The sequence below is a fragment of the Peromyscus californicus genome, unplaced genomic scaffold (assembly GCF_007827085.1).
Source record: "Peromyscus californicus insignis strain IS unplaced genomic scaffold, ASM782708v3 Scaffold_24__1_contigs__length_46423439, whole genome shotgun sequence".
In the NCBI taxonomy this organism is placed as follows: domain Eukaryota; kingdom Metazoa; phylum Chordata; class Mammalia; order Rodentia; family Cricetidae; genus Peromyscus; species Peromyscus californicus.
Genome location: NW_026294535.1, coordinates 44582369 through 44594246, shown reverse-complemented (window position 1 = coordinate 44594246; position 11878 = coordinate 44582369). Strand labels below are relative to the sequence as shown.

The following is an 11878-nucleotide window of genomic DNA, read 5'->3' as shown; positions in this document are numbered from 1 at the left end:
TATGTAGTAATAGTACCTTTAAAGAGGAGGAAACTCAGATAAAATATCTTGCCAAGGGCCATTGCTCATAATTGGCCTAGCTAGAATTCAGACTCAAGTCAGTCTCATTCCAGAGCCCATGTCTATCTGCCGGGCTTTACTAGGTGCTGGGGATCAAATCCAAGGCACCCTGCATAGAAGGCCAGTGTTCTACCTTGGAGCCACACCCTAGTCCCAGGGATCGTCAATGGTGTCCTGGAGACATCAGCAGAATGCCTTGCTATAAAGATACTTTAAAAGATAAGAACTATGCAGTCTCACCCATCTGTAAAACCTTTGCACAACCATAACTGATATATATAACTGGAGACACCCACCCTAGCACATATACAAGATGATAAAAAAAAACCCACTTAGCAGCTAAAATGACTAAGGTGAACAAGATGGATGCCACCTTCCTTGTAATGGTAGGGATCCATACTATTGCTCAGGCTGGCTTCAAATTCCTAGGCTCAAACAATCCTTCTGCCTCAGCTTCCCAAATAGCTCGGACAATTGGCAAGTCCTACTCTACCAGCTTTACAACAGGCCACATCTTTTAGACAATTCAGCCTTGAACTCAGGATCCTCCTCCGTCATCCTCAAAACTGATGTCTGGAAAAATGATCAGAGAGTGTAATGCTTTCCTGCTACTGACTATTAGAACTCAGAACACACAAGTTCCAACTTGGAGGTCATTTCCAAACACATTTTAGAAGTATTCCTTTTACACAACTATTAGAGATGATGAGGAGACTCTACTTCATGAAGTGAGGTGTAGCAGAAAGATCACTACCTAAGGTGATCCTAGGCGGTGGAGTCTTGCTTCCTCACTGACTAGAAAGACCACTTAACCTCTCTGAGCTTCCTTCTTCAAAACCAGAGTTACCAAGATCAAAGGAAAGCATGCTGGTCACGGTGGCACCTATCTGTAATTTCATCATTTAGGAGGCTGAAGTGGGAGGACTAGACATAAACACCAGCCTGGGTTACATAGAATCCAAGACAGCTAACACTAGCACTGTATAACCGCCCCCCACACACACACACACAATATTAAGGAAAATATGCTGGTTTTTGTGGGATTGAACGTAATGTATGTTTCCTTCCCCCAGGCTATTCAACCCTGCCCAACATGGCAGCACATGGTTGTAATCGCAGAACTTGCAAGTCAGTGACAGGACAGGTCTGGCTACACAGGGAGTACCAGATCAGCCTCGCCTCATACAAACAACAAGAATTGTAATACAGAACCTTGTTTCTGCTGTCTTTTTTTTTTTTTTTTCCGAGACAGGGTTTCTCTGTGTAGCTTTGCGCCTTTCCTGGGACTCACTTGGTAGCCCAGGCTGGCCTCGAACTCACAGAGATCCGCCTGGCTCTGCCTCCCGAGTGCTGGGATTAAAGGCGTGCGCCACCACCGCCCGGCTTCTGCTGTCTTTTTTAACAGCAAAAAGTTCTAAGCAGGACATCTATAGCTTAACAGTAGATCACTAGCTTAGCACGGGCAGAGGCCTGGGTTTGATCTCCTTTAAAATATTGTTTGTTTTTTTGGACAGGATCCTACTCTATATAGCACAGGCTGATCTTGAACTTGAGATCTTCCTGCCTCCCCCTCCCAGGTGATAGGATGACAGCCTACAGTTGTACATGCCGGGAAAGACGTTTCTCTAGTGGGATTTCGTTTCATTACATAGGTCAGTTTCCAACTCATAGTTTCAAGTTCTCTGCCCACCTCAGTCTCTACATTAGCTGGATGACAGGCAGGGGACACTAGACGATACTGCTGAAGGACTCCATCTTCTTTCTACAAGAAAAACTTATTTATATGAGCCACAGGAGTGTCTAGTGCCCATGCAAGTCAGAAGAGGGCATCAGACCCTCGAAAACTAGTTAGAGAGCTGTGAGCCCCACGTGGGTGCTGGGAACCAGTGTTCCAAACTACCCTGCCACCTACCTAGCCCAGGACTCTTTTTTCATATAATAAAATCTCCTGGCTACATCCAGACTCTGTCTTTTGGAAATAGCTATTGAAGCTCTAAAATACTACTGATAAATAAATGAGAAGGCATCTAAGGCCCAAAAATATAACTTGATTTGCAAGATTAAGAATATAGGCAGCTGGGGTGGTGGTGGCGCAAGCCTTTAATCCCAGCATTCAGGGGGCAGAGGCAGGCGGATCTCTGTGAGGCCAGCCTGGTCTACAAAGTGAGTTCCAGAGGCTCCAAAACTACACAGAGAAACCCTGTCTCAAAAACAAAACAAAACAAAAGAATATAGGCTTAGCCAGGCAGTGGTGGGGCACTTCTTTAATCCCAGCACTTGGGAAAGCAGAGGCAGGTGGATCTCTGTGAGTTCGAGGCCAGCCTGGACTACAGAGTGAGTTTCAGGACAGCCAGGACTACATACAGGCTCATCAGGGAATGGTGGAATACTCCTTTAATTCCAGCACTTGGGCGGCAGAGGCAGGCGGATGTGAGTTTGAGGTTAGCTTAGTCTATAGATAAGTTTCAGGTGTGTGTGCAAGCATGCACATATGCACACACATACACTCACGCTCTGGGCTGGCTCAGCAGGTTAAAGAAAGCTCCATTCCCAGCACCACGTCAAGGCGGAAGGAACGGACTCACAAAGTTGCCCTCTGCCCTCCACACATGCCCACATATGCTATGCAAATACCCCCCACTCCCCTCCCCAGACAAGTTTTCTCTGTACCCCGGCTGTCCTAGAATTAGCTCTGTAGCCCAGGCTGGCCTCAAACTCAGAGATCCCCCTGCCTCTGCCTCCCGAGTGCTGGGATTAAAGAGTGCTGGGATTAAAGACGTGCACCACCACCTGACCATGAACACATTTTTTTTCTTTTTTTTTAAGAGTTCATTTTTGGGCTGGAGAGATGGCTCAGGGGTTAAGAACACTGGCTGCTCTTCCAGAGGTCCTGAGTTCAATTCCCAGTAACCACGTGGTGGCTCACAACCCTCTGTAATAAGATCTGGTGCTCTCTTCTGGTCTGCAGGGACACATGCAGACAGAACACTGTATATGTAAAAAATAAATACATCTAAAAAAAAAAAAAAAGGAGTTCATTTTTATGTTCTGTATATAAAGTTATTTTTTTAACATAAAAACAGGTTACAATTTAAAAGTCCAGGGTTAAACAGTAAAATAATTTCTCTGTAGAAAATAGTATAAATGATAACATTTCCCAATAAGCCCTTTTAAGCCAAATGATAGCTGAATTATACATATAAATATTGATTAGATTCTGGGATACAGAATAAACCTATCTTCATCTGTTCAGAGAGCTATGTTTTACTTAAGTTGTATACAGCAAATTTAATTCAGGCCAGCCAGGGGTACATGGTAAGACTCTGTCTCAATAATAATAAATAAAAATTAAGATTAAAATAAAGGTATTTGTAACTACTTTAGACTGGACTGAAGTCAGGAAAGTTAGACCCAGTTTTACTACTAAATTGAGAACTTCTGGATTTGTGGCTTCTCTGGACCCCATTTTATTCACCTGTATAATGAGCAGAAGTAAACTACATCAACTTCAAGTTCTTTTGCTTTTGAGACACGGCCTCACCACGTGTTCAGGCTGGCCTCGAACTTGCAATCCTCCTCCCAAACGTTAGCATTACAACTATGTACTATCATGCTTAGCCCAAGGTCTCTTTAGATCCTAAAATGCTGTAACTTTTAGAAAGATATTTATTATCTACTGTGTACGTGTACTTTGGTCACAGTGTACACATGGAGGTCAAAGGACAACTTGGGGGAGTCAGTTCTCTCCTACCAAGTGGGATCTGGGGATTGAACTCAGGTCAGTCTTGGCAGCAAGCATCTTTACCCAATGAGCCATCTTGCCAGCCCTTTTATTCTTTTTTTTTTTTTTTTTGGTTGTTTGAGACAGGGTTTCTCTGTGTAGTTTTGGCGCCTGTCCTGGATCTCGCTCTGTAGACCAGGCTGGCCTCTAACTCACAGAGATCCACCTGGCTCTGCCTCCTGAGTGCTGGGATTAAAGGTGTGCACCACCACCACCTGGCTTTATTCTTTTTTTTTTTTTTTTTTTTTTTTGAGATGAGGTCTATGAAGCCCAGCTGTCCTCCTGCCTTGTTTTTACAAACGCTGGGATTACTAGTGCGTGGCACCATACCCAGCGTTAACTGTTGTAGTTGTCATTTAATCTGAGGGGGAGGTGATACGGTAAGCAGGTAAAAGCCCTTGGCACCAAGTATGAAGACCTGAATTTGATCTCTGGACCCATACACAGTTGTCCTCTGACCTCCAAACACAGTCCACAAACAAAATAAATGTAAAATTAAAAAACAAAAAAACCCTATGTGTGTCCCCCACCACCGCAACTCCATAAAGCAACAGTAATAACAAAAAATGGAACTATTCACTCAGATGCCCTAAGGCATTCCTGAGACAAGAATGTTTCTAAACTCTGAAATATCTCATCAGGTGTTGAAGAAGTTTCAAAAGGCAGGTATCCTAGATTTTCAATACTACATCCAGGGCAGAATAGTCTACTAGATTATCAATGGCTTGCGATACATGAGAATAAAATCTTTCACGGTGGGGTTTATATGTGTGGATGTTTTGTCTGAATGTTTTTCTGTGTACCACTTGTACACCTGGTGCCCAAAGAGACCAGCAGAGAGCATCAGACCTCCTGGAACTGGAGTTACAGATGGTTGTGAACTGCCATGTGGGTGCTAGGAATTGAACCTGTGACCTCTGAAAGAACAGCTACTGATCTTAACCACTCCGCCATCCCTCCAGTGAAGTGGGGAGAGTGCTTTTGAAACAGGGTCTTACTAGGTAGCCAAAGCTGGCCTCAAATGTGGAATCCTCCTGTCTCAGCCTCACAGGTGCTGGGATTAGAGGTGTACCGTACCATACCTGGTATATTTTTTTGTTTGTTTGTTTTTAATCAGTGGATCAAAACCAGGGCTGTTCACAGGTTAGACAAATATTTTACCACTGAGCTATATCTCAAGCAAAAGAAAGATACTTTAATTGCTGTGGAATGGTCTGTATGTCAAATGTGTTGCTGATTGGTCAATAAATAAATCACTGATTGGCCAGTTTCCAGGCAGGAAGTATAGGTGGGACTAACAGAGAGGAGAATTGAGAGAACAGGAAGCTGGGAGAGAGAGACACTGCTAGCCGCCACGATGAGAAACAGCTTGTGAAGATGCCGGTAAGCCACGAGCCACGTGGCAAGGTATAGATTTATAGAAATGGATTAATTTGGGCTGGAGAGATGGCTCAGAGGTTAAGAACACTGACTGCTCTTCCAGAGGTCCTGAGTTCAATTCCCAGCAACCACATGGTGGCTCACAACCATCTGTAATGAGATCTGGCGCCCTCTTCTGGCCTGCAGACATACATGCAGGCAGAACATTGTATGCATAATAAATAAATCTTTAAAAAAAAAAAAGAAAAAAAAAATAAAAAAAAAAAAAAAAAAAGAAATGGATTAATTTAAGCTGTAAGAACAGTTAGCAAGAAGCCTGCCACGGCCATACAGTTTGTAAGCAATATAAGTCTCTGTGTTTACTTGGTTGGGTCTGAGAGGCTGTGGGACTGGCGGGTGACAGAGATTTGTCCTGACTGTGGGCCAGGCAGGAAAACTCTAGCTACACTTTAATTGCTGCTGTTTGCATTAAACGCCAGCAAGTAAGGTCCTCCATTAAGCATGGGGGTCCTTACCTCGTCTGTCCCTATTGATAAAGCCCTTATTTTTCAGCTGAGCTGGTCACATCCACTTTCCCCTTCCTGTCTCTGCTCTTGCTGGTCCCTCCATCTGGAAGGGCAGAGGGAAGAATAACGCATCTCCATTATTTCCTTCTAGACGAATTCCAAATTTCCACCTTTAATGTTTTCTCAGTACAAATACAAGGACTTCCTAGAGCCTTATGCTGGTCACTTATGTTCCTCTGCTCACACAGTGGTTTCTCTTTTCTTCACAATGCCATAGTTACCAACACATAATACCAAGTTCCTGCTGAATAAATAGTTATCTATGGTTTAGAAGTGGGACAGGATCCCAGACGATCGAGAATGACAGGGCCTAACTGTATGCTATGCCAATCCCCAAACTCTACCCCTCCATATTTTTTTTTTCTGTCTGCAACCCCCTACCTCCACACCTAAATTTGGGCATAAAAAGACAACACAGTTTGTACTTTTGGTTTCAGACGTTTTTTCAGTTCATTTCCATAAAAACATAATATAAAAAGCAATGCCACCATCGTCCCCTCCTGGGGGTGTTCCATCAAGTTGGTCTAAGCTGCTCCCAGTGATTCACAGTTCATCATGTGATTTGTGCAGGGCATGGTCACATAGATCTGCAAATAGTACATAACAATTTGAAGGAAATGGCCACGCTCTCTCATACACACACACCCCTTTCAAGAAAACATCCCAAGCCAAACTGACACCCACAACCATTCTTCTAAGAATATGCTTATAAATGACAAGTTATCCCCAGTGCTCCCTCTCCTGTACCTAACGTAACGGAGACACATATCTGCAAGCTGATAGAGACTGGATAAAGATTACTCCAATCCCTAAGCCAAAGGGAGTGGAGGCCAGCTGTGCGACATCCATCAGAGGTCTGAGTGTGGGGCGCACACTCCTGTGCGGTAAGGGCGGGGCCGTAAGCACAGGAAGTGAAGGGGCGTGGCTTACCTGTTCGCTTACTGCAAAGCTTGTCTTTGACGTTGTCAGCCTCCCGGGAAAAGAACTCGATAAGTTCATCTTCGTACTCTTCCACGATACTCTCACACTGTCAACGCAAGGGAGAGCGAACGGACATGGGGGCGCTGACATGGGCTTATTACACAGCCCCAGCTGGCCTGGCTGCGTAATATATGTAGCCCAGGCTAGCCTCATCTTACGGTGGTCTTCCTACCTCTGCATCTCGAGTGCTGGAATTACAGACACGCAACGCCACATCTGCCTCCGACCCCCAACTTATGCCCACCAGCCCCTATTGGTTTCCAAGAACCAGCTACTCGCGGCCACAACTCACCGCAAACTTGAGGGTGCCGCTGATATCTGGATCGATCCGGATGCCCTGTAGGTCTAGTTCACTGGAGTCTCCATTCCGGCCCACAACGCGTACGTAGTTCTTGCGGTGGGTGGAAGGGTCGATCTGTTCCCCGTACTCCTTCATGCGGTCACACACCTCCTCAAGCAGCTCCGTGAGGTGGGCCTCTGAGCGGGCATAAGGTACCTAGAAATGTACTCAGCCTCAGGTCCCTCCCTTCTACCTCATGTATTAATAATTTGTACACTTACTTTTTCTTTCAAATCTAGCTCAAACAACTCATTCTAAAAAAATTCTTCCCTAATAATAGTCCGTTATAGTTTCAGTGTCTGTCCATTGTCCTTCCCTCCTCTCAAATTACTTTCACATGTACATATTTTGTTTGTCTTTTGGAATAGGGCTTCACCCTGCTGCCTTGGTTGGCCTTGAACTCACAGAGATCCACCTGCCTCTGTCTCCCAAGTGCTGGGAGTAAAGGAGTGTGCCACCACTCTGGGCAAATGTACATTATTATTTTAGCTGACTGTAAAATACCAAGAAATAAGACAGGCACCATTAACTTCAAATTATAGGCAGAAACCATTTTAACTATAATCAACTATGTATTTTTTTTTCCTGTGAACTTCCTTAGTTCTTGTGGACGTAGGTTTCTATTATTTATTAAAATAAATTAGCCGGGGCCGGGCGGTAGTGGCACACGCCTTTAATCTTAGCACCTGGGAGGCAGAGCCAGGTGGACCTCTGTGAGTTCGAGGCCAGCCTGGGCTATAGAGCAAGATCTAGGACAGGCAGAGCTACAAAGTGAGACCTGGTCTCAAAAAAACAAAAACAAAAAAGCAAACAAAAATTAAAGAGGTGGTATAGGTTCTAACGATAGCACCTCAACACACTTCACAAGAATGTCTCCTTGTCGGGCTGGAGAAATGGCTCAGTGGTTAAGAGCACTGGCTGCTCTTCCAGAGGACCTGGGTCCAATTGCCAGCACCCACAGGACAGCTCATAACTGTAACTCCAGTTCCTGGGAATCCGACTCCCCCACACAGATATACGTGCAGGCAAAACACCAATGCACATAAAGTAAGAACAGAATAAATCATTTTAAGAAAGAATGTCTCCTCGTATATCACTAGGTATAACTTTGTGTATGTATGTCTTTTTTGTATGTATGTATGTGCATTGGTGTTTTGCCTGGATGTGTATCCATGTGAGGATGTCAGAACTCCTGCAGCTGAAGTGACAGATGGTGGTGAGGTGCCATGTGTGTGCTAGGAATTGAATCCCGGTCCTCTGGAAGAGCAACTAGTGATTTTTTTTTTTTTTAACTCCATCCCTCAAGAAGAGAATGGATTTTTTTTTTTTTTAGATTTATTTATTATGTATACAGTGTTCTGCCTGCATGTATCCATGCAGGCCAGAAGATGGCAACAGATCTCATTATAGGTGGCTGTGAGTCACCATGTGGTTGCTGGGAATTGAACTCAGGACCTCTGAAAGAGTAGTCAGTGATCTTAACCTCTGAGCCACAATACTCTCCAGCCCCTGTGTATGTATGTCTTATGTTTCCAACTAATATAAATTTCTTGAATACAAATCTTTTTTAAAAAGATTTTGATTTTATGTACACGAGTGTTTGCTTGCATTTATGCATGTCTAGTACCCTTATCAGAAGAGGATGTTATGAAGCACCAATTGGATGCTAGTATATGAATAAGTCCCGGACAGCAGCAAATGCTCCTAACCACCAAGCCATCTCTCTAGCTCCAAAGAGGACTCCAAGGAGTGCATGCAGAGAGTACCAGTGAGTGCCAGCATGCTGGGTTTATGGGACACTAGGGACCGAACCCAAGGCTTTGTGCATGCTAGGCTAGCACTCTGTATCTGAACGTCACTCTCAGCTGGAAAAGCCCTTTTGTTCTTTTTATTTTTTTTTAAAGATTTATTTATTTATTATGTATACAGAAGAGGGCACCAGATCTCATTACAGATGGTTGTGAACCACCATGTGGGTGCTGGGAATTGAACTCAGGACCTCTGGAAGAGCAGTCGGTGCTCTTAACCTCTGAGCCATCTCTCCAGCCCCTTTTGTTCTTTTTAAATGAGTGTGTGTATACTGTACTGCTCTAGTGAGACAAGAGTCGTATGAAGTCGGGATGTGGAGAAAGGGGCTGATCAAGGTCCATCCTCTGCTAACTCCGACAGCAGAAACCATGAATTGAGGTTTGGGGCCAAGAAGTACGCAGGTTATGAGCTTCCAGCCCAACTGTTTGTTCTGCTGTTTGTGAGGCATGGTCTCAAGTAGTCCAGGCTGGCCTTGAACACCCGATCATCCTGTCTCTACTTCCCAGTAAGTAGTAGGATTACAGGCATGCAAAACCATACCTGGCTTAGAGCCCAATCTTTCAGACACAGCATTGTTCCAGCTGGTTTTTGTTTGTTTGTTTCTTTTCTCTTTGAAGACAGTATCTAATTCTGTGGTCCAGACTGGCCAGGAACTCAGAGAGATTCTTCTGCTTCAGCCTCTGAGTGCTGGGATTATTACAGGTCATATGCCGCCTGCTTTCTTCCCTTCCGAACTAAACCAAGTTCCTAGTCAAAGCCTGGATGAGCTCCTTTATTTGGGGGGCAGTAAGTTACCTCCACAACTGACTGGCTGCCATCTGGATTGATTCGGAAGGATCCCATCTGAATGGTCTTCTTGGGGTCCACCTTGGCAATTTCCCACTCTAACTCATCCACCAGAGCCCTGCAAGCTGGAGCCAGGGGAGAGAACGGGGTCAGCCCGGGACTTACACCCACCCTTGTTCCAAGCTTTGGATCTTACACCTCCCAAGGGTCGGCTTCCTCCCACTCCTCCTCGTCTTTATGCCTTTACCTCCACAGTGTAGATCCTGGCTCCTTCGAGCCCAGGCAGTTCCCAGCAGGACCCCCAAAAGTAGGGCCAGCCAACCCCAGCCTTTCATCTTTAGCGTAACGGGGTCGCTCCACCTGGATTCGTGTGGAAATAAAACACAGGTGTGAGATAGATCCGTTTTCCCCTGGCCCGCCACCCTTCATCCCAAGGCCTTGGAAGGCCTCAGTGTGACTGATTCTAGTATCCAGGAACAGGCCAAGGTACAAATGCCCGAGGGACGCGAGTTCCCTGGGGTTGGGGGGGTTAGGGAATGGGAACTGAGAACTCAAGACTGGGACTCAGAAACTATGTCCTCCACAGGTGACGGCCTGGTCACTAATATTTTAGCACTGGACTTGAGACCTCAGAGCTGTGCAGTAGCCATGGGATGGAGGTCATCAATCATGCGAGGATGGCGGGCAGAAGGGGGCTACCAACAAGGAAACGTCAGTCAGGCCACGAGGCGGGCGAGAGCCCTCCACAACGAGGGCCTCTGTGGACCAGGTGTTCCAGATGTGAGCAGTTCCCTGCAGACCAGCCCCTTCCCCACGGCCTCCGCATCGCGGCCGCTCGGGTCCGTTCCCAGCCTCCGCGCGCCCGGAGCCTCCGCGCTCGCACCTGCCCCACCTCCGCTCCCACGGCCGCGGCCCAGGCCCTGGGAAGCCGCCGGACTCTCACTTTGTTCTCCGTGGCTCCCGACCCTAGCAGCTGCCTGGGAGGAGCGAGGCTGTCCCGGCTTCTCCAGGCTCCCGCGCCCGCCAGGCTCAGGGTGGCCGGGGACCGCCTGCCCAGCCGTCCGCCGCTACCTAGGCACCTAAGCGAGGATCTGGCGGTGCCATGCGAGCCCCTTCCACACCGACCCTAAACCCGCCCCTCCAAACTCTCGCGCGAACAGGCAGTTTAGGAGCGACTCAGAGGCAGGCAGCGAGGACCCCTTGGAAGGTGTGAGGACCCAGGCTTGCGTGGCCAGTCCGTTCACGTGACCACCCAAAGACCAAAGGTATCTATCCTCGCCGAAAGTGAGGACCAAGCTCCAGTGGTGCCTGGGATAAAGCACAGTCCGGGCGGGCTGGGACTTCCGAGTAGATGCAATAGAGGAAGAGAAGCCTAGGTTTCAATATACCAAGATTTCGTTCCACAGGAAACTACATTTCCCAGGAAGCACTGCTGTACCAAGCTTGGACAGTAGCTACAGGTCTTTTTTTAAAGTTGTTTCCTCTTGTGCCTAATTAATAGATTGTCGTGATTAGGTATGCATGGGGAAAATCACTTATGGTGTTATCAGCCTTTTCAGGCCTTCTTGGAGAGTCCTGTAAGTTATCCTCTGAGGATGGGGGAGGGACCGCTACGTTAAGTTCACTATTAGCTCTCAGACTGAATTTCCTAGGGCAAGTCCCCTCTGAATTCCCAGCACATCGTTGGTACTAGTCCAGGTTCTTTGAGGCAGGGTCTTGTTACGCAGCCCAGAATGGCCTTGAACTCACCTCCGCATCCCAGGCTGGTCGGAACTGTTAGGTAACAGGCGGACACCAAGCCCGGCTCCACAGGTCTGAAGATGAACTGCGATTTGTGGTCTTTTTATGAGTTTAGGGTGCCAGGTAACCACAGCAAAGACCCAACACTGTCCAAGGGAAATAACATACCTCTTGTATCCACCCATTTTGGACTCCAGAATCTAACCTTCATTTCTTTCTTTTTTTTTTTTTTTGGTTTTTTGAGACAGGGTTTCTCTGTGTAGCTTTGGTGCCTTTCCTGTAACTCGCTTTGTAGACCAGGCTGGCCTCGAACTCACAGAGATCCTCCTGATTCTGCCTCCCGAGTGCTGGGGTTAAAGGTGCCCACCACCGCCCGGCACCTAACCTTCATTTCTAAGTGTGGATCTGAACACAATGTTCATTTTTCCTTTGTTC

The 11878-nt window shown here is 46.5% G+C and overlaps 1 protein-coding gene across 3 annotated transcripts; it reads right to left on the bottom strand.

Moving 5' to 3' along the window:
- Positions 1 to 6212: 6212 nt before the first annotated feature.
- On the bottom strand, positions 6213 to 10965 carry Cnpy2 (canopy FGF signaling regulator 2). 3 transcript variants are annotated; one of them, XM_052753653.1, is made up of 6 exons: positions 10596 to 10965; positions 9951 to 10063; positions 9713 to 9828; positions 7061 to 7264; positions 6718 to 6814; positions 6213 to 6374 (listed from the first exon to the last, which is right to left on the bottom strand). In XM_052753653.1, the coding sequence occupies exons 2-6, from the start codon at positions 10036 to 10038 to the stop codon at positions 6331 to 6333; spliced, it is 549 nt and encodes a 182-aa protein (XP_052609613.1). In that variant the 5' UTR covers positions 10039 to 10063; positions 10596 to 10965; the 3' UTR covers positions 6213 to 6330. The 3 variants fall into 3 exon arrangements, with proteins under 3 accessions (XP_052609613.1, XP_052609611.1, XP_052609612.1); XM_052753651.1 differs by having other exon boundaries at positions 10587 to 10962; XM_052753652.1 differs by having other exon boundaries at positions 10647 to 10961.
- Positions 10966 to 11878: the final 913 nt, after the last annotated feature.